Raw genomic sequence first — 25,167 nt, 5'->3', positions numbered from 1 at the left:
CATATTGGTTTTCAAGTGAAGTTAAAAAACTTTCATTCTCAGTTCTTCTATTTAAGTAAAGTCACATTCTTATGGTTCAAAAAACCCAAATCATCTTATACTTTTAATCTTTTCTTTGCCTCATTATACTCTTTACAGTTCTTCCAAACCAGTTACTCAGGCTTTACAATTTTCCCTTTTCCTTTTTTAACCATATTTCAGATTCTATTTCTTGAATATATTTCTTTGTTTGATTTTAGATATTGTTGTTAAACTCAATGACTTATTAAAATCTTACTTTTCCAGCTACATAATTTCTACACTTAACTGACCCTTTTTGATAATTCAGAAATTTGCCGCACCATCATTCTTTCTCTTAATTTGTCACAATTAAGGCATTCTCTAAAAGTTAAAAGCATCAAAAATATTTTAAAGATTTTTTTTTTTTGGTTTTTGCAAGGCAGTGGGGCTAAGTGACTTGCCCAAGGTCACTCAGGAAACTAAGTATCTGAGGTCGAATTTTTTTATTTTTTTTATTTTTAGGTTTTTGCATGGCAAATGGGGTTAAGTGGCTTGCCCAAGGCCACATAGCTAGGTAATTATTAAGTGTCTGAGACCAGATTTGAACCCAGGTACTCCTGACTCCAGGGTTGGTGCTTTTTCCACTGTGCCACCTAGCCCCGATGTTTTTTAATCTTTACAAAATTTTGTCCATTCAAATTATAGTCAAGTTCTGGTATATTATTCATAAAAGTAGCAGCAAGGCATTTTCAAGTTACTTAATTGTTTGATGAAGAACAAGAAATTTCTTGAGATTCAAATATAGAAATCTGTGATTAAATGAATGGGAGCCTCATATAATTTCTAGCAAGATTTCTAATTTTCATAGTACCTGCCTAAATTCAAACATTGCATTTGCATTCATCAATGCTCAAACCCAGTTACCTTGTGTTTGTGTGTGTCTGAGTGTATCCCATTTCTCAGAAGAACTTCCCTGTTTCTCATGAGCTGGGTAAAGTTTTAGTGCCAGCAGAGTTCTGAAACCTTGAAAGTTTTACTGAGATGCTTCCAGGGTCCTGAGAGGCTGAAGTGCTTTGTGATAGCAGCTTTTCCTCTGTAGTAAGAAGGAAAAGGGAGGTTGGAGAGAAATCCCCAGCACCAGAACAGAGCTTAACCTGGTCCAAATTATATCAAGGAACAGATAAACAAACCTAATTGCACACCTTGTCATGGAAAATCTCCTCCCATTCTCTAGTTGTCAAATAATAATCAGCCAAAAAGGCAATAGAGAGAAGATGCTCTCCTGCAGGGGAGAGAGTGATGAGTGGGAGCTGGACTGACCTATAAGTCACAGAGCCATAACACAGGACAGAAAGAAGAAACAATTTTACAGTGCTGAAAACTCCTATGTCAACCTAGGCTTTAGAAGATCTTGCCAATCACATAAATTTCATGGTGCTCTAGGTAATTATCAAGGCTAGGCAAAAAATTTATCCTTAAGATCATAAAGACTTCTTTTAGTTCCTAGCAAGTTTGTTCTATGTGGGAGGGGACAGCCTCTGGGGAGGGAGAAATATTGGCTAGGGCCAATGATCTGCAAGTGCTCCCATGCCAGGGTTCCCCTCATGCTGTAGGGAAATATGTACCCAGAGTTCCTCAGGCAGGTATCTAATCCGGCCAGCTTGAATGCTTCAAGTTTTCCTAGAAATAACATCCTGAGTTTCTAGGCTCTATGGAGGTCACAACTCAACTTGCTGGGCAAAAAAAAGAGAGCCTTCACCATATATACCCAGGCCCTTTGAACTCGGAGTGGGTTGCTTCTTGGCCAACACACCAAAATGTTCACAGTTTGAGTAAGAATGAATTCATGAGAGAGACTAAATCTCCGGAAATGTGAGGGTCATAAGTTTTATTACTCAGCTGCAAGATTATTTATTGCATTCTGACAAATCCTTAAGATAAAGCTCCTGGGTAGATATGTTATTGTTTATGTAGGGAAACAGGGTGTGATGTTGGTGCTAAAGGGAATTTTTAATGGATTCTGTCAGAATGCTCAAGGATAATTAGCTTATTTGGGGTATCAGTCTTGTTATCTTGATGTACTTTGTTAGTTATTACTTTAGTTTATTTAATCTCTACCTTCCTGTCCTTGTAGGGTCCTCCCTGTGTTCTATCTAATTAGCCAGATCAGGATAGTTTTTAATCAATCCAAGGTCTGGTACATGGAGGCAAACTTTTCCCAGGAATAGTGCAAAATAACTTTTTCTATCTCAGGATACAAAAGACTAGCAAGGAAAGACATCAATTTAACTATTTGCCTAGTATTTCCTCTGCATCAAGACTATCAATTGGGGAATAGCTTTTTCTCTTAAAAATTTGAATCTTTCCTTGACTCTTGGAAATGAGACCTCTATCAAAGAAACTTACTGTAAAGATTTTTTTCTAATAAATTATTTCCCTTTTTTATTTTAGATTTATTGAATTTGTGAAAAAGTTTTAAATTTTATATAAATATTCTTCTTTTCTCTTCTGTGATCCTCTATCCCTTGTTTGGTTGTGAACTTTACTCTTATCATAGATCTGCTAGGTAATTTTTTTCATGATTGTCTGATTTGTTTATGATCTAAACTTTTATATCTAGGTCATATATCCATTTGAAGTTTATCTTTATATAGATGTGAGATTTTGTTCTGACTAAATCTAATTTTTTCCTTAATGCTGTTTAGTTTTTATCTACTAGTGAGTCCTTAGGTGAGTAGCTGAGTTCTTTATATTTATTAAAGACTAGGGCAGGGGGCGGCTAGGTGGCGCAGTGGATAAAGCACCGGCCCTGGAGTCAGGAGTACCTGGGTTCAAATCCTGTCTCAGACACTTAATTACCTAGCTGTGTGGCCTTGGGCAAGCCACTTAACCCCATTGCCTAGCAAAAACCTAAAAAAAAAAACCCCCAAAAAACTAGGGCATTAAATAAATTTTCTTCTGTATATTGGGCACCCAACCTGATCTACAGGTTGATCTCTTTATTTTTTAATGTGTACCAGATTTTTTGAAAAATACTGCTTTGTCTATGGTCTGCAACCTCATACTGTTAGAATTCCCCTGCTGTCCTTTGTAGCAACTATTTTTTGTTTCCCTTGAGGTTTTTGACCTTTTTTGCCTCCATATAAATTTCTTTACAATTCTTCCCCCCCTTTTTGCAGTTCTTTAGAGTAATCCTTTGTAACTTTGGAATGACATTGAATAAAAAAATATTAGTTAGCATTTTCATTTTTATATATTGACTCATCTAAGCCAGGAACAATCAATATTCTTAAAAATTTTTAAGCCTGTTTTTATTTTTGTAAACAGTGGTTTGAGGTTATATTTGTATAGTTCTTGTTTCTGTTTTGGAAGGGAAATTTATATATTTTATACAGCTAATGTATAATTTTATAATAATAATAATATAATTTTAAATGGAAAGATAAAAATGTCTTTCTATTCTTTTTACCTCTTCCTACTGGGTGTTATTAGTATTATAAAGAACTACTGATAATTTGTGTGGATTTATTTTATACCTTTCATGATTCCTAAAGTTATTTTCCTAATTTAGTCTCTTTACTATTATATTATTTAAAACTTTGCATCTATACTCATTAGGGATATTGGTCTCTAATTTTCTTTTTTCTCTTTTGACTCTACTTTACCCCAGCTTTAACCTGATCAGCCTACCAGCTGCCCACATCCTAATGAACCCAGTAGGAGCTGATTCTAAAGAGCCCTTCTACTTTCCCATCTTAACCCTCATTTGCCCCCATGATAACTATCTTACCCTTATTCTCATTAGGTGCTGAATCTATTGGATGCCTACTTTTATCATCACTCACAAGGAAGGTCTCCCAGAGACCTACCTTCAGCATACTATTCCTCTTCTAGATTAATGTTATGTATGTATCAGTGACATAGTGGCTCATTCCACTTAGATTAGTCAGTCACCTGCTACAATCACTGGACTTTATCAATTGCTTAGCTATTACCCTCTGAAGTCTAACAGGCCTTACTGTCTGTTCTTTGCTATGTCCTCCACACCCATAAGTTTTGCCATCTGAATTACTTTAATGTCCATTAGACTTTCCCATTTGCCTAACTGAATGCATATCACTTAATTTTTCCCACTATATTTCCTTTTATTGATTTAGAATTTATTATCAATCAAAAATTATTTCTTTTCTCTACTTCCCACCTTCTACTTAAGAAAAAAAGAAAGAAAAAGGTCTATTGTAAGAAACATGAATAAAATAAGACAAATTTCTTATTGGCACATGTCACTTTTTTTGTTTGTAAGAAATTCAGAGATGACGGTCGCCGCTTTGCAGCAGGCCCCGGGGAGGCGCCAGGCAGCTGTTGGGCCCTGGGACTGGCATGCAGGGCCCTGTGGTGCGGCCGCCCCAGCAGGCAGAGCAGGCAGCAGGGCGCCACGCCGCTGAGGGGCTGGGCCCAGAGGCCTCGCCATGCATGGCGTCAAGCTGACCACCCAGGCCTAATGCCAGATGGTGCTGCATGGTGCCAAGTACCTGCACTGTGCCATCAACGGGCTGCTGGTGGTGGAGAGGCAGAAGCCCCGCAAGGAGCAGCCCCTGCATAGGGGCCCGCACCACACGCTCTTCATGGACTGCATCCCGCTCTTCCACGGCACCTTGGCGCTGGCGCCCATGCTGGAGGTGGCCCTCAGCTTGATTGATTCTTGGTGCAAAGATAATAGCTATGTGATTGCTGGTTATTATCAAGCCAATGAACGTGTAAAGGATGCCAGTCCAAACCAGGTTGATGAGAAGGTAGCTTCTAGAATTGCAGAGGGCTTCAATGACACTGCACTCATCATGGTAGACAACACGAAGTTTACAATGGAGTGCATAGAACCCACTATTCATGTGTGTGAGCATCATGAAAACAAATGGCAGTGCAGAGATCCACACTATGTTTATTGTGAAGACTGGCCGGAAGTCCAGAGGATCTTGGCATCTCTCTTGGACAGCAGGTCCTATGAAACCCTTGTGGATTTTGATAACCATCTGGACGACATCCGAAATGATTGGACAAATCCAGAGATCAATAAAGCCGTTCTACATCTATGTTAGGGAGGGATTCCACTGACTGATTTATGGGCATTTCCACTACACAGAAGAGGAAAAAAGAAATATTTTTAATTGTAAATAGAATAATATCTCATACCTTGGGTGGAAAGGCAACGGTTTTAAGAAATGGCATGGGGCTCAAAAGAGGCAATTTATCTAAGTGGTCATCTTTTTAAAACAAAGATCTCTGGAGGAGATACAAACTGTCAAGTCTAGCTGTCCCTGTGGATTCTCTCCTAGTTGTATGTTGCTCTAACCTTCAAAATCAAAGCTATTTCTGCTTGTCCAAGAATGTTCCTATTAAACGATTTTAACTAACAACAAAAAAAAAAGAAATTCAGAAGAGGGGAAACAATTTTAGAAGGTAAAGTTTTTCTTATTTCTAATTAAAGTTCTCTCATTAACCTGCTATTAAAATCCATGACAACTTATTTGTTAATTATTTTCTTTTAGTATAGAAAATGTATAGTTCCTATTGCTTGTACATTTGTCTAAGCTCCTTTGCCTGAGAAGTGCTTGCATTGTAGTGACAGCATATCCAGGTGGAAACATGGAATGGATGCATCCATCAAAGAAGAGAGCATAGAGACTGGAGGGAAGAGTCCAGGGATAGAATCCCTTATTTCTTTAATATGTGCACTTTTATTTCACTAGATCTTGAGTATTACCAAATTTTTTCTCTCTTCTAAGCATTGGTATCAATCTCATATAACTTCCATGCAGAAAGTCTTCACTCACTTTTATATTGTAGGGGGAAAGAAGGAAAGGAAGGACATCATTATGACTCCAGTAATTTTTAAAAAATGGGGAAGGAAAAAGCATTAAGATGTAAGAATCAAAAATTTGGTCTTTTTAGGATTATATAATGTACATCTACAGTTTTCCTGTCTTTTCCCCTTACTGTTGATTTATGTAACCCCCTTTGTAGAGTAGAGAAGCCTTCAAAGAGGCAAGGATCTCCTTGTGACAATTCATTATACAATAATTTTTTTTTTTAAAAAGCAACAACAAATGTATGGACAGGGTGCTGAGGATGCACTATAGAACTTTGGAGATGTTTGTCTCCATATATTCAAATTACTTATCTTCACCTGAAGTTCAAGTTTTTAAATCTCAAGTCAAGGTCCCCACCTCAAAAAAAATCCAGATTGATGCCTTTTCCTCTCCCCCCACCCCTGTTGCTTGCTCTCCCTCCTTTTCTACCCCTTTCCCTGACTCATCTCTGTGTATTATATCAAACTTTTGACTAAAAACAGTCCATTTGCTCTAGAGAAGCATGGGTGGAATTAGGGGAAGTGATGCTGAGCAAAGGGAGCAGAATCAAAAGAACATCATACACAGAAACAACAACATTCTGAATTGATCAACCCTGATGGATGCAGCATCTCTCAGGAGTTCAGAGAGCTGGGACAAACTTAGGAGACCTGCTATGGACAATATAATCCATCCAGAGGAAGAAAAACAAAACAAAACAAAATCCTACAGTACCCGAGTGAACACTTTTCTGAAATTGTTCATATGTCTTCCTTTCCTATCTCATGGTTTTCTTTCTTTTCCCTTAATTCTAATTTCTCAATCAGAAAGTGATTGATCTGTAAGCATGTCAAAAATGTGTATATGGGGAGGGGGCAGAGCCAAGATGGCGACAAGAAAGGATTGTCTCTTAGGTGCTCTCTCATAAAACTTCTAAACCAAGGGCTCTAACTAAATTTTTGAGAGACAGAACCCACAGAGGGACCCAGTGAAGCAGTTCTCCTCTTCAAGGTAACCTGGAAAAGAGCAGAAAGGCTCTACTCCCCAGGGTCGGAGGGTTGGCTCGCCAGAGGGGTGATCTGCCAGAGTGAAAGAACTTCAGCCTCCTGGAGGCAGGCCCAGGGCACTGTGAGCTGCTGCTGCGGAGGAGTTTCCTGACCTATGCCTAGGGGAGCACTGGCACAACTTGTGGGAAGGGGGGAGGAACCTCTGCCAGAGTGAGCACGTGAAGCCCAGCCCTCAGGGCACACAGCCAACAACTTGGTCCTGTGGCAGCCCAGATCCAGGAACAGGAAGCAGAAGCTGCTAAGCAGGAGCCCCCAGGGCATGAGCACTGAGCCTAGAGAGGGAATAGAGAGAGACTGCCTAGCTCTGTCCTCTGTCCCTGGGACAGGATGTTAGGGTTCTGACCACATTCAGATTCTGATCGCAGTCTAGGCCCCCCATAGAACAGCAGGGCCCCCCCCACCTCAGCCCTGTGGCAGAGGGGGGGGCGCTTTATGGTCATTTACAGACCAGGAGGGAGGACAGAGCCTCACACACTGAGACCCTTGTAGGAGTGTCCCAAAAGCTCAGGAAGCACCCCAAAACCAGGCTCAGGCTGGAAAAATGAGTAAACAGAGAAAAAACAGGAACACCACTGAGAAATATTTTGCCTGTGAACCCAAGAAGGATCAAAACACTCAGTCTGAAGCTGAGGAAGCACAAGCTCCTGCATCTAAAGACTCCAAGAAAAACAGAAATTGGACTCAGGCTATGTCAGAGCTCCAAAAAGACTTTGAAAATCAAATGAGGGAGTTAGAAGAAAAACTGGGGAAAGAAATGAGAGAGATGCAGGAAAAACATGAAAATGAAGTCAGCAGCCTAGTCAAGGAAATCCAAAAAAATGCTGAAGAAAATAGCATGCTAAAAACCAGTTTGGGTCAAATGGATAAAACAGTTCAAAAAGTTATTGAGGAGAAGAATGCTTTAAAAAGCAGAATTGGCCAGATGGGAAAATAGATAAGAAAGCTCTCTGAGAAAAACAAATCCTTCAGACAAAGAATAGAACGCAGGGAGATTGCTGAATTTGAGAGAAATCAGGACGCAATACTTCAAAACCAAAAGAATGAAAAATTAGAAGAAAATGTGAAGCATCTCATTGCAAAAACAACTGATATGGTAAACAGATTTAGGAAAGATAATTTAAAAATTATTGGAATACCTGAAAGTCATAATCAGGAAAAGAGCCTTGACATCATTTTCAAAGAATTACTACAGGAAAATTGCCCTGATATCCTAGAAGCAGAGGGCAAAATAGAAATGGAGAGAATCCACCGATCTCCCCGAGAAAGAGATCCAAAAATAAACCAACCCCCAGGAATATTATAGCCAAGTTCCAGAACTCCCAAGTCAAAGAGAAAATATTACAAGCAGCCAGAAGAACACAGTTCAGATATCATGGACCTGCAATCAGTATCTTACAGGACTTAGCAACAACTACATTAAAAAGCTCATAGGGCTTGGAATATAATATACTGCAAGCAAAAGAGCTTAGAATTCAACTGAGAATCAATTACCCAGCAAAACTGAATGTCCTTTTCTGGGGAAAAAGATGGCCTTTCAATGAGCCAGGGGAATTTCAAATGTTCCTGTTGGAATGGCCAGAGCTGAACAGAAGGTTTGATCTTCACATATAGGACTCAGGTGAAGCATAGAGATTGGAGGAGAAGGGGAAGATATGAGGGCCTTAATGATGATGAACTGCACTTATTCCTGTATAGAAAAATGACACTGACAATACTCATATGAACCTTCTCAATTAACAGAGCAGGTAGAAGGAGCTTTTATAGATGAAACACAGGAGAAAGCTGAATTTGAAGATATATTGTGGTGTAAAAATGGAGTCAATAGAAAAAAGGGAAATGTAATGGGAGAAAGAAAAAGGAGAGGGGGAATAGGCCAAGATATTTCATGTAATAAGATTTTTCTTTATTACAATGAGCTATTGCAATGATATGGAAAGGGGGAAGGCGAGGGGCAATGAGGGAAACTTCACTCTCATCAGAGGTGGCTAGGAGAGCAAACAGCATATATATATATATATATATGTATATATATATATATATACATATATGTGTGTGTGTGTATATATATATATATATACATATATATATATATACTCGATGGGGTATAGGCATCTGGAGTAAGAAGGAGAGAAGGGGGGGCAGGGGGAATGGGGGTATGTGAATGATAGAGGAGAGGATGGACTATGGGGGAAAGTGGTCAGATATAACACATTTTCTTTTATACTTCTTGCAAGGGGCTGGGATTGGATGGCCTGTCCGGGACCATAGGGCCAGGTAGTTGGGCCTAAGGGGTGGTATGTGGGCTCGGAGCCTCTTGGTCCCAGGGCCAGGGATCTGTGTGCTGCGCCACTCAGCTACCCTACAGCAGAGTCAGAGTGAAAGGAGAGAGAAAATATAGTACATGGTAGTGGAGAAATATGAAAGGAGGGAGTTGCGATCAGCAATGGCAACGGTGGAAAAATATGGAAGTAACTTTTGTGATGGACTTATCATAAATAGCGTGATCCACCAGCAACAGAGTTGTTGGTGTTGGAACACAGACTGAAGCACATTTTTTATCATTATTATTTTGGGGAGGTGGTGCAAGGCAAATGGGGCTGGGTGGCCTGCTTGGGGCTGCATAGCAGGGTGATCGTTGGGTGTCTGAGGCCGGATTTGGACCCGGGTGCTCCTGGATCAAGGGCCAGTTCTCTTTCTGCCACGCAACTTCCCCTACTATTATTACTCATTTATTTTATTTTGGGTCTTTTTTTCTTTTTGGGGGATTTTGCAGGGCAGTGGGGTTGGGGTGGCTTACATGGGGTCACGAGGCTGGATATAGGCTGTTAAACAAGATTATTTTATTAATGTATAAATGTATAAAAGACATCATTTGTACAAAATGAGAATAAATATTAAATTAAAAAGAAAAAAATGTGTATATACAATATTCACTAGACTTTTTGCCACTGAGGGGGAGGGGGAAGGGAGAGGATGGTGGAAGAAATTATGTAACTAAAAAATAGGAAATACATGTGGATGAATGTTGAAAATCTTTCATAACATATAATTGGAAAAATAGAATACCAATTAAAAAATCCATTTGAAAGCATTTGAAGGTTCACTTCCCAGTTTCATCATGCTTTTGATTCATATCTCCTTGCTAATCCACTTCTGTTGGGAATACTGAGAATGAGGCCAGGATGGAACCTTAAATCCAGACAGAAGATATATCAGGATACTTCATGATTGAATTGAAAACAATTTCATGGTTATCAAAGAATTCCATACCTAAGAAAGATGTTTGGAAAAGAGGTTTTTGTCCACCTGAACATCTCCTTGCTAATGGTGATAATCTGACTATCATGGTGCCAATCCAGAAAAGAGCTGGGTTAAGTAACAACATTTCATGCTAAAAAACCTGGAGAAGTGTGGCATAGCTATTTCCCTCTCATCTGCAGAATGACAGTTCCTGTCATTCATGAGGGATTCTCATCTTAGAGACCAGAAGTGATCTGTCCAGACAGATTCAGATGGAGAAGAGTTCACAGACAGGCACAGTTTAGAACATTATAGTGGTACCAGTAGTATGGACAGAGACATAAGGGACAGCATAACATGCATATATGTATCAGTGTATATGGCTGGAATAGTGAAAATCTTGAGCATGATCTGCGCCATCTTGTCTCCATTAGCTTTTGAGTTTGGCAGGGATGGGGATAGACACTGGATGTCATCACTGTGTGCTACAAGATCTCCATGTCATCTCATTTGGTGGCATATACCATGTAGATTGGGCTACTTCAGGGTCAGAATACCTCTTTTTGTTCTCACCTCATTCCCCACAGTTCCAATGTTTTGCCCTGATTCCCCAGTGGAGGGGAAGATAGCTTTAGGAGCAGCATCTCTACAAAACTAGCTTTGTAAATTCTGATGCTCTGTCTTCAGTGAGAGCAGCAATGTTATTATCCATAATGGAGCTTGAAGTATATAGAATTTAATTAATATAGAAAAGAGTAATACCTAAGAGTCATGGGGTGGGGATAAGTTGAAAAGTCTAATACGTGCTGGGTAGAGGTGCTCACAGCTTACCACTCAAGGATAGAGTCTAGGAAAGCACCAATATAAAGGTGCTAGAGGAGGAGAAAGAGACAGGGAAGATGGTGAAGAAGTCATGGTGTGAAGGGAGCTAGAAGAGCATGGAATCCCGGCAAAAGGAGACTGTCAAAGGGAAAGCAAGATAGGATTTGGTAATGGGGAGCTTACTGATGACTTTGAGAGGAATTTCAATACAGTGATAAAAATGGAATTCAAATTGCAAGGAAGTAAGGATTAAATAGTTAAAAAGATCACTCAGTAAATAAATTCTGGCTGAGGAAGGGAGAAGAGGGAGGAGAAAAGTCTTCATAGTAAAGATTTTACTTTTGGAGTTTTCGCAGTGCTTAACATAGTGCCCTCCCTGTACTTGATATTCAGTAGATAACCTTTGATTTGATTGCTACCAATATTATTTACTTTTCAGCTATAACACAAACATAACTAAAAAATATTTAGAATAGCATCACATCATTCAGTTTTATTCAAGTATTTTGTTAGGCACTGTGATGAATTCTAGAGAAAGAGACCAAAACTCCTTTGCCTTCAAGGAGCTTGCATTTTGTTGGAGGAAGTCATGTACATACCAGGAAGTAAAAATAGATACAGAGTAAATAAAATCATTCTAAAATGGGAACTAACATTCCTTACACACTGTTCAGTTCTCTGTATACTCTGTCACAGCTATCTTGGTACTTACTACCTCCCATCCAAGGAAAAATTCACCACTTTGGGTAAACTTAAGAGCATTCTTCAGTTCCAGGCTGGCCATCTCTTCAGTTGACCTTTTTGTTTGTTTGCTCAATATATCTGTTTAATCCTCTAGGGAAGATACACCAACACGTTCTCAACCAGACAGTGACAACGAGGGAGAAGAAATACAGGTTAGTACAGAATAATAGCAGTAGTTTTTTAATAATATGATGATTTCTGAAAATGTATTGTTGATTCGTAACTTTTTGTTAGACTTGAGATAATAGATGTGCATGTTATAGAAATATAGATTTTTACTGTTATTATCTGTGATTTTAAAATTAATAATTGAAATAAGATGGAAAAAATTTCAATTGAAAATATTTTGGATGGAGTGTCTAGGAACAAGTCTCGGTTTCAGATAAAATTTTGAGGTAGCAGCCCTGTATTGTGGAAATCAAACACTTTATTCAAATTAGTTTCTTTTATTCTTTCTTTTTCTATTCAGTGGTCAGATGATGAGAACACAACAACACTTACGGTAAGAACAGTTTTCCAAGCCATCATTTTCTACTTTTGATAAGTCAGGCATTATTTCATCAAATATTTATTGAGCATCTAATATGTAAGATCCTTGGAAAAATTTCAGTATAAGTACTACCTTATTATTCATTTGTTACTATATATAGCTTCCATACTATTTGAAAAGGCTTTGTGTGGGATAAAAATCCACTTAAAAAATATAGAGATTAAAAAAATATATGGAGATTCCTCTGAACAAAAACGAAAGTTAATTTGGCTTTTCTTGAGAAAAGGACACACTCCAAGTTTCACAAAGGTAGTGAAGATCTAGGAGCTGCCCCAAATTGACAGTCAAACAAGATTATATAGCCTAATGTGATCCCCTCCTTCCTATTGTCCTTCTCTGTCAATTCATTGGTTAGTCTTCAGAGTTACTTTTTTTTTTAAGGTTTTTTTTTTTTTGCAAGGCAAATGGGGTTAAGTAGCTTGCCCAAGGCCACACAGCTAGGTAATTATTAAGTGTCTGAGACCACAGAGTTACTTTCTACTTGTGAAAATCTATCCCAGCAACAAAGAAAAGAATGAAAAGTTTTCATAAAATATTACCTCACCATCCAGATGGTGAGAATAACCTTCAGGATTATAACTGTCTTATTAAAGTAACAGTCTACTTATCATTGAACAAGAGGAGTCTTATGAGCTTTGTTGGAATGCAAGGTTTTCTCATGGGAACAATCTACTGTTCTCCCAGTTTAGATAGTTTTATCATCAAATAGTTGACTAACTAAAAATGCAATTTCTCTCTGGAAATAGTTTACTATTCCTCCCCCCCCCCCCCCACACACACACAACAGAATCAGGAGGGTACCTGGCTTGGAATGCAAGGTCTCTCCCTCTTTCTTCTAAGAATAGTCTAAGAGTAATTGTCTTTGTTTTAATGATTTTTTAAGCCTGAGAGGACTTCACTAGGAATATTAACTCTTAAGAGGGAACATCCCACTCATTCCCCTCCTCTTTTATTTCTAAATATATATATTTGGCATCTGAAGTCTTCTCACACTATCCTTGATACCCTCTCAGGTTCTATTCTCTCTCTTCCTGTCCACTTGGGACCCATCTTCTTCTTGGAACCCTGACCAAACAGCCCATACACACACATCACAGATAGAATGGAGGAAGATGAACTCGTCCGGTTTCTCTCCCCCCCCCCCCCACATCCAGTATCTTTCTGTATCTGTAGAATCTCCAATTCAGATGACTTGTTGAGATCTCCTCCTCTGATAAAGGAACTTCTTAACAGAACATCTTATCAGACAGATTCATATTTTCTTCATTAGACCATAAAATTCTTAAATCTATTAAAATTCACATTTTTCCTTACTGTCACACTGATATATATATATATATATATATATATATATATGTATATACTTTAACAAAAATGCAACTTCCATAATTGTTCACTTCACAAGTGAATATGTTGAAAATTATCAAGTTAACTTGAGCTTATAACATTTACATTAGATGATATAAAGAGTGTCCAGTAAGAGTCATACAAATAGCCTTAATCTCTTGCTCTTCATTATGATAACTGAAGTATCCTGAACTAAAATAAATTCTTTCTTCCCAAAATGTTTCTCAACTAAACTATAGATGATTCTTTTCCTGAAGCACTCAACTGACTTACATTCCCTTCTCAAAGTAGAACTTGAAACTGCTACTGCACAGAAATGTATTTTGAGATTATATAACCTTCTTTATTATTCGTACCTAAATATCCTTTTCTTTGCACAAAACAAAATAAAATCAAAGAATCTTAATTCTTCTCAAAACATATAGCTAACAGCAGAGGTTAAAAACCACATGCTGGCCTCTCTAGCTATTAAACGCCACTTGACTTAAAATTTCTATATCAGATTGACTTTTAGAGATTTACTATAAAGGTCTAGGACTTCAAAGAAAAGTTCCTTTATAGATATAATTTTGAGTGTCAGTTTCCAGGCAGAGGTCATTAGTCAAATGCCTTGTCAAATTTTAGATTTATGCGGTTGAGACATTATTCAAATGCCACATTTGGGGAAGTCAGGTCAAAAGAGTCCAACCTCAGGTTGCACTGAAAAGTCACCCCTTTGGCTTTTTCTTCCAATACACCTGTCACCTCTGTAGAGTCCAAATCTCCTTTGGGCTTGCAGACTTCAGGAGAGCATTGACTCAACAGTACTTCCTTTACCGATCATACCTGATATCAGCCACAAAAGTGGCCATTAGAAGTCCCTTGATCTAAAATAGTAATTCCATCTAATTAGATCTCCAAGTGAATCTACTCCACAATGACTAAATGCTTATTCTAATCTGGATTGGGGGGTTCACAATCAATCAGTCCCCTTCCTTACACATATATTACCTATATCTACTTGTATATTACTCATATCTACTCTGAGTGTCCCTGTCATCAGAATATATTAAATAAAGTGACTTTCTAAACATTCAAAAAGTAGTCAACTTCCCCCAGCATCTGGAGTATTCTTTGACATATGGAAAAAAAACCCAACTTCTCACAAATATGTTTCATAATTCAACTTGAAGGTCTATCCTCCTGGTGGCACTTCTAATCTGCAGACCCACATCCCTTTGTTTCAAATCATGTTTTATTTCTGAACAAAGATGGTATATTAGAGGCCCCTTGGCTAGCCTGCTGTATTTTTTAAAATTTATTTTTATTAAAGATATTATTTGAGTTTTACAATTTTTCCCCCAATCTTGCTCCCCCCCCCCCACAGAAAGCACTCTGTCAGTGTTTACTTTGTATCCATGTTGTACTTTGATCAAAATTGGGTGTGATGAGAGAGAAATCATATCCTTAAAGAGAAGTCTTGGGGCGGCTAGGTGGTGTAGTAGATAAAGCACTGGCCTTGGAGTCAGGAGTACCTGGGTTCAAATCCTGTCTCAGACACTTAATAATTACCTAGCTGTGTGGCCTTGGGCAAGCCACTTAACCCCATTTGCCTTACAAAAACCTAAAAGGAAAAAAAAGAAAATAAAATAAAGAAGAGAAGAGAAGAGAAGTCTTAAGAGGTAACAAGATCAGACAATAAGATATGTTTTTTCCTAAATCAAAGGGAATAGACCTTGAACTTTGTTCAAATTCTACAGCTCCTTATCTGGATACAGATGGCACTCTCCTTTGCAGACAGCCCAAAATTGTTCCTGATTGTTGCACTGATGGAATGAGCCAGTCCATCAAGGTTGAACATTACTCCCATGTTGCTGTTAGGGTATATAGTGTTTTTCTGGTCCTGCTCATCTCACTCAGCATCAGTTCATGCAAATCCCTCCAGGCTTCCCTGAATTCCCGTCCCTCCTGGTTTCTAATAGAACAATAGTGTTCCATGACATACATATACCACAGTTTGCTAAGCCATTCCCCAACTGAAGGACATTTACTTGATTTCCAATTCTTTGCCACCACAAACAGGCCTGCTATAAATATTTTTGTACAAGTAATGTTTTTACCCTGTTTCATCATCTCTTCAGGGTATAGACCCAGTAGTGGTATTGCTGGGTCAAAGGGTATGCACATTTTTGTTGCCCTTTGGGTGTAGTTTGAAATACCTTTCCAGAAAGGTTGGATGAGTTCACAGCTCCACCAACAGTGTAATAGTGACCCAGATTTCCCACATCCCTTCCAACAAATGACCATTATCCTTCCTGGTCATAATGGCCAATCTGAGAGGTGTGAGGTGGTACCTCAGAGAAGCTTTAATTTGCATTTCTCTAATAATTAATGATTTAGAGCATTTTTTCATATGGCTATGGATTGCTTTGATCTCCTCATCTGTAAATTGCCTTTGCATATCCTTTGACCATTTGTCAATTGGGGAATGGCTTTTGTTTTAAAAATATGACTCAGTTCTCTGTATATTTTAGAAATGAGTCCTTTGTCAGAATCAGTAGTTGTAAAGATTATTTCCCAATGTACTTACTACATTTCTTTTGATCTTGGTTACAGTTGTTTTATCTGTGCAAAAGCTTTTTAATTCAGTGTAATCGACATCATCTAATTGGTTTTTGGTGATGTTCTCCAACTCTTCCTTAGTCATAAACTGCTCCCCTTTCCATAGATCTGACAGGTAGACTAGTTCTAATTTGCTTATAGTATTGTTTTTTTATGTCTAAGTCCTGTAACCATTTGGATCTTATCTTGGTAAAGGGTGTAAGGTGTTGGTCTAATCCAGCAGTTTTTTTTATCTAAGAGGGAGTTTTTATCCCAATGGCTGGACTCTTTGGGTTTATCAAACAGCAGATTACTATAATCATCTCCTGCTTTTTCACCTGGTCTATTCCACTGGTCCACCACTCTATTTCTTAACCAATACCAAACAGTTTTGATGACTGATGCTTTGTAATATAATTTTAGATCAGGTAGGGCTAAGCCCCCTTCTTTTGTAGTTTTTTTCATTAAATTCCTGGAAATTCTTGACTTTTTATTTCTCTATATGAATTTACTTACAACTTTTTCTAACTCAGTAAAGTAATTTTTTGGAATTTTGATTGGTAGGGCACTAAACAGGTAGTTTAGTTTTGCTAGAATTGTCATTTTTATTATACTAGCTCTACCTATCCATGAGCAGTAGATATTTGCCCAGTTATTTTTTTCTTTTACTTTTACTGCCCCCCCCTTTTTTTTATCTTTTCATGTGTCTCTTGATGTCTATTTAGCTCTGGTCTTTTAGCTCTGGTCTTTTGATCAGGAATTTTTGGAATTCTCCCATTTTGTTAAATGTCCATCTTTTTCCCTGGAAGAGGAGGCTCAGCTTTGCGGGATAGTGGATTCTTGATTGCATTCCAAGCTCCCTTGCTCTTTGAAATATCTCATTCCAGGCCCTTCCATCCCTTAATGTTGGTGCAGCCAGGTCCTGTGTAATCCTTACTGTGACTCCTTGATATTTAAATTGTTTCTTTCTAGCTGCTTGCAGCTAGCTCTGGAATTTGGCCACAACATTCCTTGATGATTTCATTTTAGGTGGGGATTGATGTACTCTTTCAATAACTACTTTGCCTTCCGATTCCATGGTATCAGGGCAGTTTTCCATCACTAGATCCTGCAATATTAAGTCCAGGCTATTTTTCTCTTCAGTGTTTTCAGGAAGTCCTATAATTTTCAGGTTGCTCCTTCTTGATCTATTCTCGAGGTCAGTGAGTTTTTGTTGATGAGGTATTTTACATTTTCTTCTGTTTTTTCTATTTTTTGATTTTGTTTAACTGACTCTTGCTGTCTCATGAAGTCATTGGTTTCTGTAGACTCCATTCTTTTTTGGGGGGAGGAGTTTTCTTCATTAATCTTTTTCAACTCCTTTTCCAATTGGTCAGTTCTACTTTTGAAAGAGCTTTCCATTTGACCAATTGAGGTTTTGAGAGAATTATTTTCTTTTTGCATTTGCCCAATTGAGGATCTGAGAGAATTATTCTCATTTTGTATTTGTCCAATTGATGATGTGAGAGATTTATTCTCCTTTTGTATATGTCCAATTGTACTTTCTAAGGATTTGTTTTCTTGTTGCAAGGTATTAATTGTCTCTCCCAAATTTTTAAGCTCCTTCTTTATTTCTTCAAGGAAGTCTTTCTGTGCTGAAGACCAGATCGTATTCTCCTCAGAGGTTCTAGGTCTCTCTGAGTTAGGGTCTTTCCCTTCCTAGAATTTTTCTATGGATCCACCTTTTTGCTGACCCTTCTTCATTTTGCTAAGACCTTGAGTTAGGGAGGGGCTGGTTCACAGGGGCTTGGGATCGCTAAAGGCTTTACTCACTGAGTGCAATTTCCCTTCCTGGCCAGTAGGAGGTGCTGGTCGCTTTATCTGGATTGTCTGTGACCTTGATTGAGGCCTTCTCCCTTTGCTTGAAGGGAAAAGTTGAAGCTATTGAATTCTTTTGCCTTTAATCAGTGGTGCTCTTTACCCTGGCCTGAGGTCATTTGTCATCTGGGCTGGTTCTTCTGCTCACACACCTGGGCTTGAGGCAGAATTAAGTTTGCATTTGTTTGTTTGGAAGGAGGTCTGAGTTGTAATGGGACTCTTGAGTTCCTCAGACCAGTGGAGCCCAGGGATGGTGTCCGCATCTCTCCTGCACCAGAAGTCTCCCCCCCAGCCCTTTCTGCAAGCTCCTGGGAGACAGCACCAACACCAGTGCTTCTGCTCCCTAGTTGACTCAAGCCCCTGCCATCTAGCCCCACCGCTGATCCAGCAGGTCCGGCTCTCAGACCCTCAGACTCCCGGCTCCAATTCAGCTGTTAATTTGGTTGATTTGGGGCTGTTCCTCCGTCTGAGCCCAGACTCACCTGCTTGAAATCGGCCAATGCTGCTGCCGGAGACAAATCCTGAGGTAGATGTTCTTTTTCCTGGCTTTTCTTTCTGGGTTTTGTAGGTTGGATTTCTTTTAAGAGGTTTGTTTCATATGATAGATGGGGAAGAGATCAGGAGCATTTAGAACTGCTTGTCTTCTCTCTGCTATCTTGGCCAGAAGGTCTAGCCTGTTGTATTACAATAAATAGACACCTCCTTTGGCTAGGAGATTATTCTAAGAAATCTCACATAACAATTAGCTAGAGACTGTCAGAAAATAAAAATCACAAATTATTGTCATCATTTTCTTTCCCATGTTGTTCAGGTGCTTTTTTTTTTTGTTTTGCTTTGTTTTGTTTTTGCAGGGCAAATGGGGTTAAGTGATTTGCCCAAGGCCACACAGCTAGGTAATAAGTGTTTGAGGCCATATTTCAACTCAGGTACTCCTGACTTCAGGGCTGGTGCTCTATTCACTGTGCCACCTAGCCACCTGTGCTTAGGTATTTTTACTTAAACCAAACAACTACAACTTTGAGATTATAAATATAAATATATACACATACATATTACCATAAAAATTCCAATATATATGTGTATATATATATATATAATTGCAAGTTCTTATGCAAACACTTCTCTATAATAAACCTGTTTATTTATTAGCCATGTTTGAAATTCAAATTATTACTTTTCAGAATTCATTCAATCCATTAGAATATCTTAAGTGTCTCTAAATTTATCAAAACTGTAATGAGTATAACACATTAAGAACTAGATTTCACAAAACAATCTTTCCATTATTACATTTATACCTGGACCTACATTTCTAGAGCAAGGTCCTACACATCATTTGAAAATTTCAGGGAACCCAGAGGGTCATGACCTTTGACAATTTCCCTCATTATCCCTGCAAAGCAATCAATCATTAATTTCAGGTTTGAGCACATAACAGTAAAATAGTTTATATTTCCAAAGGTAGATCACATGTTTGATAACAATACTCTTCAACATTTTATTCATTGATAAGTCATCTAATTAGGGTTACATAATTTTTAATTTCCGAATCATTTTCCAAAGTGAGCCTCACATTCATAGAACATTATTGGAAAGGGTATCTCGAAGTTACAGTATCCTTCTGAATCTGCATTTAAAATGGGGGAAGAAATCTGCAATTTTACTTCTTTAAAATTTAAACATTAAATCTTTAACCTTCATGAAACATAAAGTTTTCAGGCTAACATCTCATTCTCTTAAAGCAAAACAAAACAACAGGTTTTCTTAAAGTTAACCTTATGATTAAGCCTCTTCTAAATTTGTGCTTTTATAAGCTCATTTATCTTTTCTTGCAAATACATTTCTATTTTTTTCAAGGCAAATAGTGTTAAGTGGCTTGCCCAAGGCCACACAGCTAGGTAATTATTAAGTGTCTGAGACCAGATTTGAACCCAGGTACTCCTGACTCCAAGGCTTGTGCTTTATCCACTGTGCCACCAGGCCACCCTCATCTCTATTTTCTTTTTTTTTTTTATGTAAATAAATTAGATTTATTGCTGAATTCCCCATGAACATTATGGAGATTTTAAAAAACCACTGGTTTCACAAATTACTCTTGATGAATCCAACAGCTGATCATTTTATCAAAGAGTACAAAAGTGACAAAGTTTTATGAAGAAAAATTTGAATTGAGATTACTAATGGCACAGAAACAGTGCTAAAGAAGCACTCAGTCACCACCTAGATTTTAGAGTTATCAATGGATTCAGTCTAAGAGGAAATAATATGTTCAGTCTGTTTCTGAATTGACCCATCTACTTAGGCATCTTATTTGTAAGAAGCCTAAGCCTCTGTTGGTATAAGATGATATGCATTGCAAGGTGGAGAGGAACTTTCTCTTTCCCTCACATTTGACCACCCATAAGGAAGTTCTATTAGTGTAAAAAAAAACTTTAGCACTTTAAAACATCATGTAGAACCACACCCCACATTTTTTTAAAGCACTAAAAGTCTTTTTATGTACATTATATAGTAATTCATGTTTTCTTAAAATTATACAAAGTGAGCCTCTTTTCATGTTGGCAATACCTTCCTTTAAGTAGAAGTAAGTTCTCATGGCATTCAATTTTTTCTTTTTGTTGAAGCTACCTTCTAGGATTAGCTTAAGACTGTAGTTTTTGTTGTTGTTGTTTTTTGTTGTTTTAGAAACAAAATCACATATTACTGAGTTTCTCTTTTGAAGCAGTTTCTTTCCCTTGGATTATTGTTGTATCTTGTCTGGGCAATCCATAAAGATATATTGAAACACACACAAGAAAGGTACCCAGGGCAAAGTTGAATGTTATATGTAATCCAAACAATAGGAATGAAGTAACAGTAGAAAGAATAATGGCTGCTGCTGCTGCAGAAAATCCTTTCAAGATGTTGTCCGTGTATTTTACCACAACAGAAGTATAGAATCCTCCAACACTGGCAAGTAAGATAATAAACCTGAGGTAGTATGTATAGCCATAGAAAAATCCTTTTTCTATAACATCACCTCCATCTGACATGTAGACAGAAGCTAATGTCACTACAATTCCAGATAAATACATCTGGATATTTCTCACCCATAAGGAAGTATCTGAACTCTTTAAAACTTTTTCAAAATCCACTCCTGCAAATCCTGAACATAATACAGCAACAACTATAGCACCAAACTCTAACAATGGATTCTGCTCCACCAATACTTTGGTAGCTTGAGCTGGTTTCCACTGAACAAGTGTGACTCCAGCACACAGCATAAAAACTGAAATCCACTGTATTTTATTGAGGGATTGATTTAACATTAAAACAGTACATGAAGCAGTACAGGGAATCTTTAGTTGGTAGGTAACCTGGTATACTGCTGCATCCAAATTACTAAGAGCTAAGAAAGCCATGTTGTTCTGAACAGCGTATACTAGAGATGGTGCACTCAACTTCATCAGTTCTTTTGGACTTCCTAAGACATTTTCAAGAAGTCTTGAATCTACCCACACTACCAGTTTCTCTCTCAGGGCGGCCATGGCTGCCAACACCCCCGGAGGACACATTTGTCTAGACGTGCTCTGCGAGGTGCCGGCTCCACTCAGTGCCCATTTCTATTTTCAAAACAAAGAAAATAAGATTCTTCATGAATTTAGTCTTATACATATGATAATTTCAAATTCATTGTTATACATATTATACATGATAATTTCAAAAGCCCAATAATACACTTTTTACTCGTGCTATTGTTACAATTACATAAATAATTTCTTCTTCTTAAATTACAGATAATAAATAATAATCTTACATATAGATATTCCCTTTTATAAACATGAGGTAAAAAAAAACAGTCTTTCACAAATTCTTTGGGCAAAAATGATATTGTGAGATATAACCAGTTGGCAAGGCATTTTTTAGTTTTCTCATAACAGATCTTTGCAAATGTGATAGGTTAAACCTCAATACATTCATTGTTCATTATTATAACACAATTTTAAATTCTCAAAAAAAGTTGTTTAAATCTGATCTTATACAAAGTTTACTAATTTTTTCACTACATTTCAATTTCATGTATATTCCCTTTACTCTCTAGAATTTTGCAATGCAGAAAAATTCTTTTTTTTTTTTGGCAAGGCAATGGGGTTAAGTGGCTTGCCCAAGGCCACATGGCTGGGTAATTATTAAGTGTCTGAGACAGGATTTGAACTCAGGTACTCCTTACTCCAGGGCCAGTGCTCTATCCACTGCGCCACCTAGCTATCCCAGAAAAATTCTTTAGACCAGTTGTTGCTAAAAATCCCTTTTTATAATTACAGGATTTTCTTTATACTTCTCTTAAATTCCACAAGTCATATTTAAAATAACCTTAAATCATTTTCTTTTTCAAAGCCTAAAAAAGCTTTGCAAATTCTTTTTTGTCTGTATCAGTGTAATTCTAACTTCTCGATGCTCTTACTTACAAGTTTTCTATCCTCACTGATCAACATTTCTTAATATTACAATATTTTATGTTCTGGGAATTGGGAGATTCCCCTCATTTTGAAACATTAAAGGAATATGTACTAATTCTTTACTGTTTATCATTGCTCACTCACCCCAGATTTTTTTTTTCCAGATACATGAACATTACCCCAAACATATTTTGAATTGGTGTTTCCCGATTCCCTTTGTTCAGTAATTTTAAAGCTTGATTAAGAGCACAGTTTAGTCTGATAATAGTTTTGGCAGACTGCCAGCCTTCACACTAAGGCCATTCTGTCCCTATCTATTACAGCATTTTCATTAATTCTTTTTCCTCCTATGACTCTGGAGGAGCCATCAACATTAAAATAAAAGAACCAGCCCCCCCTTTTTTACACAAACCCCTTGATTCAGTTTACATATGTCTTCAGATTACTTTGTACAAAAGATTAACACAGTATAGAATCAATAACATAATAAAAAATTAACATTTACATAGCAGTTGCTTTCATATCAAACTTTTCATCTTATTGGATTTATTGCTTTTCCAATCAATTCACTGCCAGATATTGCAAAAGTGGCAGTTTAATGCAATTTTCAGATTACCCATACCCCATTTAAACATATCTCCATTTGAACTTTTAGCTTTTTACATTACCCCCTTTTTTAAATTTTTTTGAAATCACCTACCAAGGCTCCTAAAATCCCCATATTAGCCCTTTTAATTACACAATATCAAACTTGCTAAAATCTTCTGTCTACATGTTTTAACCAATTTCCATACTTAACAAATGTCTCTATGCCTTGATTCTCTTCCTAGTACTTTCAGAATCTCTTACTCACACCATATAACTTAACATTTTCCCTTAATATTCTGTTCCACTATTCTTTTTCATTAACTCTTTTTTACTATAGTTAATACTTTTCTGAACTAAACTAAACCACAGACATAATTCCACTTTCTACAAAACATTTTCCATTCAAAGGATTTAATATTTAATACTTCTTGATTTTTTACTGGTAAAACTTTTGAGAAAGCAAACAACTACTTAAAAAAAAATCTTACAACCTAACTGGAATATCACCTGCTCCCTTCTTCAGATAGACTAGACCATACAACTTTAATCATAAGGAGGCAGGTCTAAAACCTTTCTTGGGGGCTCTTCTGTTATTAGGTCCCTACTTATTTCATTATTCTCTATAATAACTAACATTACCAGAATCTATACTAATAAACTCCTGAAACTATAATGATACCATGTCATTCTGGCATTTCTGTATAACCAAATTATATACTTTAGAATTAACTTGACTCTCTTGACTTCCTGGAATTTACTTCCCCAAAACGTTTTCAAATTAAAGTAACATTTCTTTCTGTGATTTCTTTATTTAACATATTTGGTAATTTTCATTGCCTATTTCCTGTCTCTTTAAGTTCAAAATAAGGTCCCTTTTAACACTTATTTTCCTAAATCTTCATGAAACAATGCTCTCTATTATTAATTAGTCCTTTTTCTTAATAAATTCCCTCTTTGCTCCCGTTTCCCTCCCAAGGTTGAGAGATAACAAACAAACAAAAAACCAGGCAAGCACCCCAGAGAAAAGAAGCAGGGAGGGGAAGGAGGGAGAGGAGGAGAAAGCATTCTGGCAACACAGAATCACAGTGAAGAAGTGGGGAAGAGAAAAAGTCAACATTTTATCATTTTCTGTACTTTTCCCTTTTTACTTTGGATTTCTTCCCCATTATTAAGTCTAGACCCTAGAGCTCTCAGCTGGCAATTCTGGACCCTTCTGCCTTGTCCCTTTGGCCTCTAACCACTTGGACTTCTTTGGAATCTCTTCCTGCAAACTGTATTAATTGCTTGGGAGTATCCTCCCCCCCTTTTTTTGCTCTTATCAGATCAACCTGCAGATTTGATTTGATATGGGAGCTACAAGAGTCTGTCACCCAGGGCCATACCTGGGCTTGTACACACAAACTTACAGACCATGCTCCATCTCTGGGTCTTCTTCTGTGGTGGGGCCCGTCTCCTTATAGTACTGCCTCTGGAGGTCCTCTGGCTTTCAATTTTGCTCAAGCTAAGTCTCTCTTTGGGATTCTTCGCTCACTCCTCAAGGGACCTGCCTGGGCACTAAATCACAAGCTGCTAACGGTTTCCAGCATGGTGCCTGCTTTGTGTATGTGTGTCCAAGAGAGTCTTAAAGAGGGGGTTAATTCCTGGTCAGGGAACCAAACTGTGGGGGATAAAAATCCACTTAAAAAAATATAGAGATTCCTCTGAATAAAAAAAAGAAAGTCTATTTTGGCTTTTTCTTGAGAAAAGGGCATACTCCAAGTCTCCCAAAAGTAGTGAAAATCAAAGAGCTGCTTCAAATGGACAGTTAAGCAAGGTCATATGGCCTAATGCCATCACCTCCTCTTTCCTATTGTCCCTCTCTGTCAACTCATTGGTTAGTCTTCAGAGTTACATTCTACTTGTGAAAATCTATGCCAGCAACAAAGAAAAGAATGAAAGGTTTTCATAAAATATTACCTCACCGTCCAGATGGTGAGAATAACCTTCAGGATTATAACTATCTTATTAAAGTAACAGTCTACTTATCATCGAACAAGAGTAGTCTTATGAACTTTGTTGGAATGCATGGTTTTTCTCATTGGAACAGT

At 37.6% G+C, this 25,167-nt stretch overlaps 1 protein-coding gene and 2 pseudogenes across 1 annotated transcript in view; 2 read left to right on the top strand and 1 right to left on the bottom strand.

The window, feature by feature from the left end:
- CDC123 (cell division cycle 123) overlaps window positions 1-25,167 on the top strand; it is a 126,162-nt gene that overhangs the window by 11,691 nt on the left and 89,304 nt on the right. Inside the window, exons 4-5 of the mRNA XM_074194115.1 lie at window positions 11,814-11,871; window positions 12,189-12,221. Of these exons, the coding sequence (XP_074050216.1) occupies window positions 11,814-11,871; window positions 12,189-12,221 (91 nt within the window). The remainder of the gene's footprint in view (window positions 1-11,813; window positions 11,872-12,188; window positions 12,222-25,167) is intronic.
- LOC141493167 (ER membrane protein complex subunit 8 pseudogene) lies at window positions 3,426-8,896 on the top strand (annotated as a pseudogene).
- LOC141493169 (CMP-sialic acid transporter pseudogene) lies at window positions 20,607-21,540 on the bottom strand (annotated as a pseudogene).

This window comes from Macrotis lagotis, chromosome 7 (assembly GCF_037893015.1).
Source record: "Macrotis lagotis isolate mMagLag1 chromosome 7, bilby.v1.9.chrom.fasta, whole genome shotgun sequence".
Lineage (NCBI taxonomy): Eukaryota > Metazoa > Chordata > Mammalia > Peramelemorphia > Peramelidae > Macrotis > Macrotis lagotis.
This window is presented reverse-complemented; position numbering and strand designations above follow the sequence as displayed.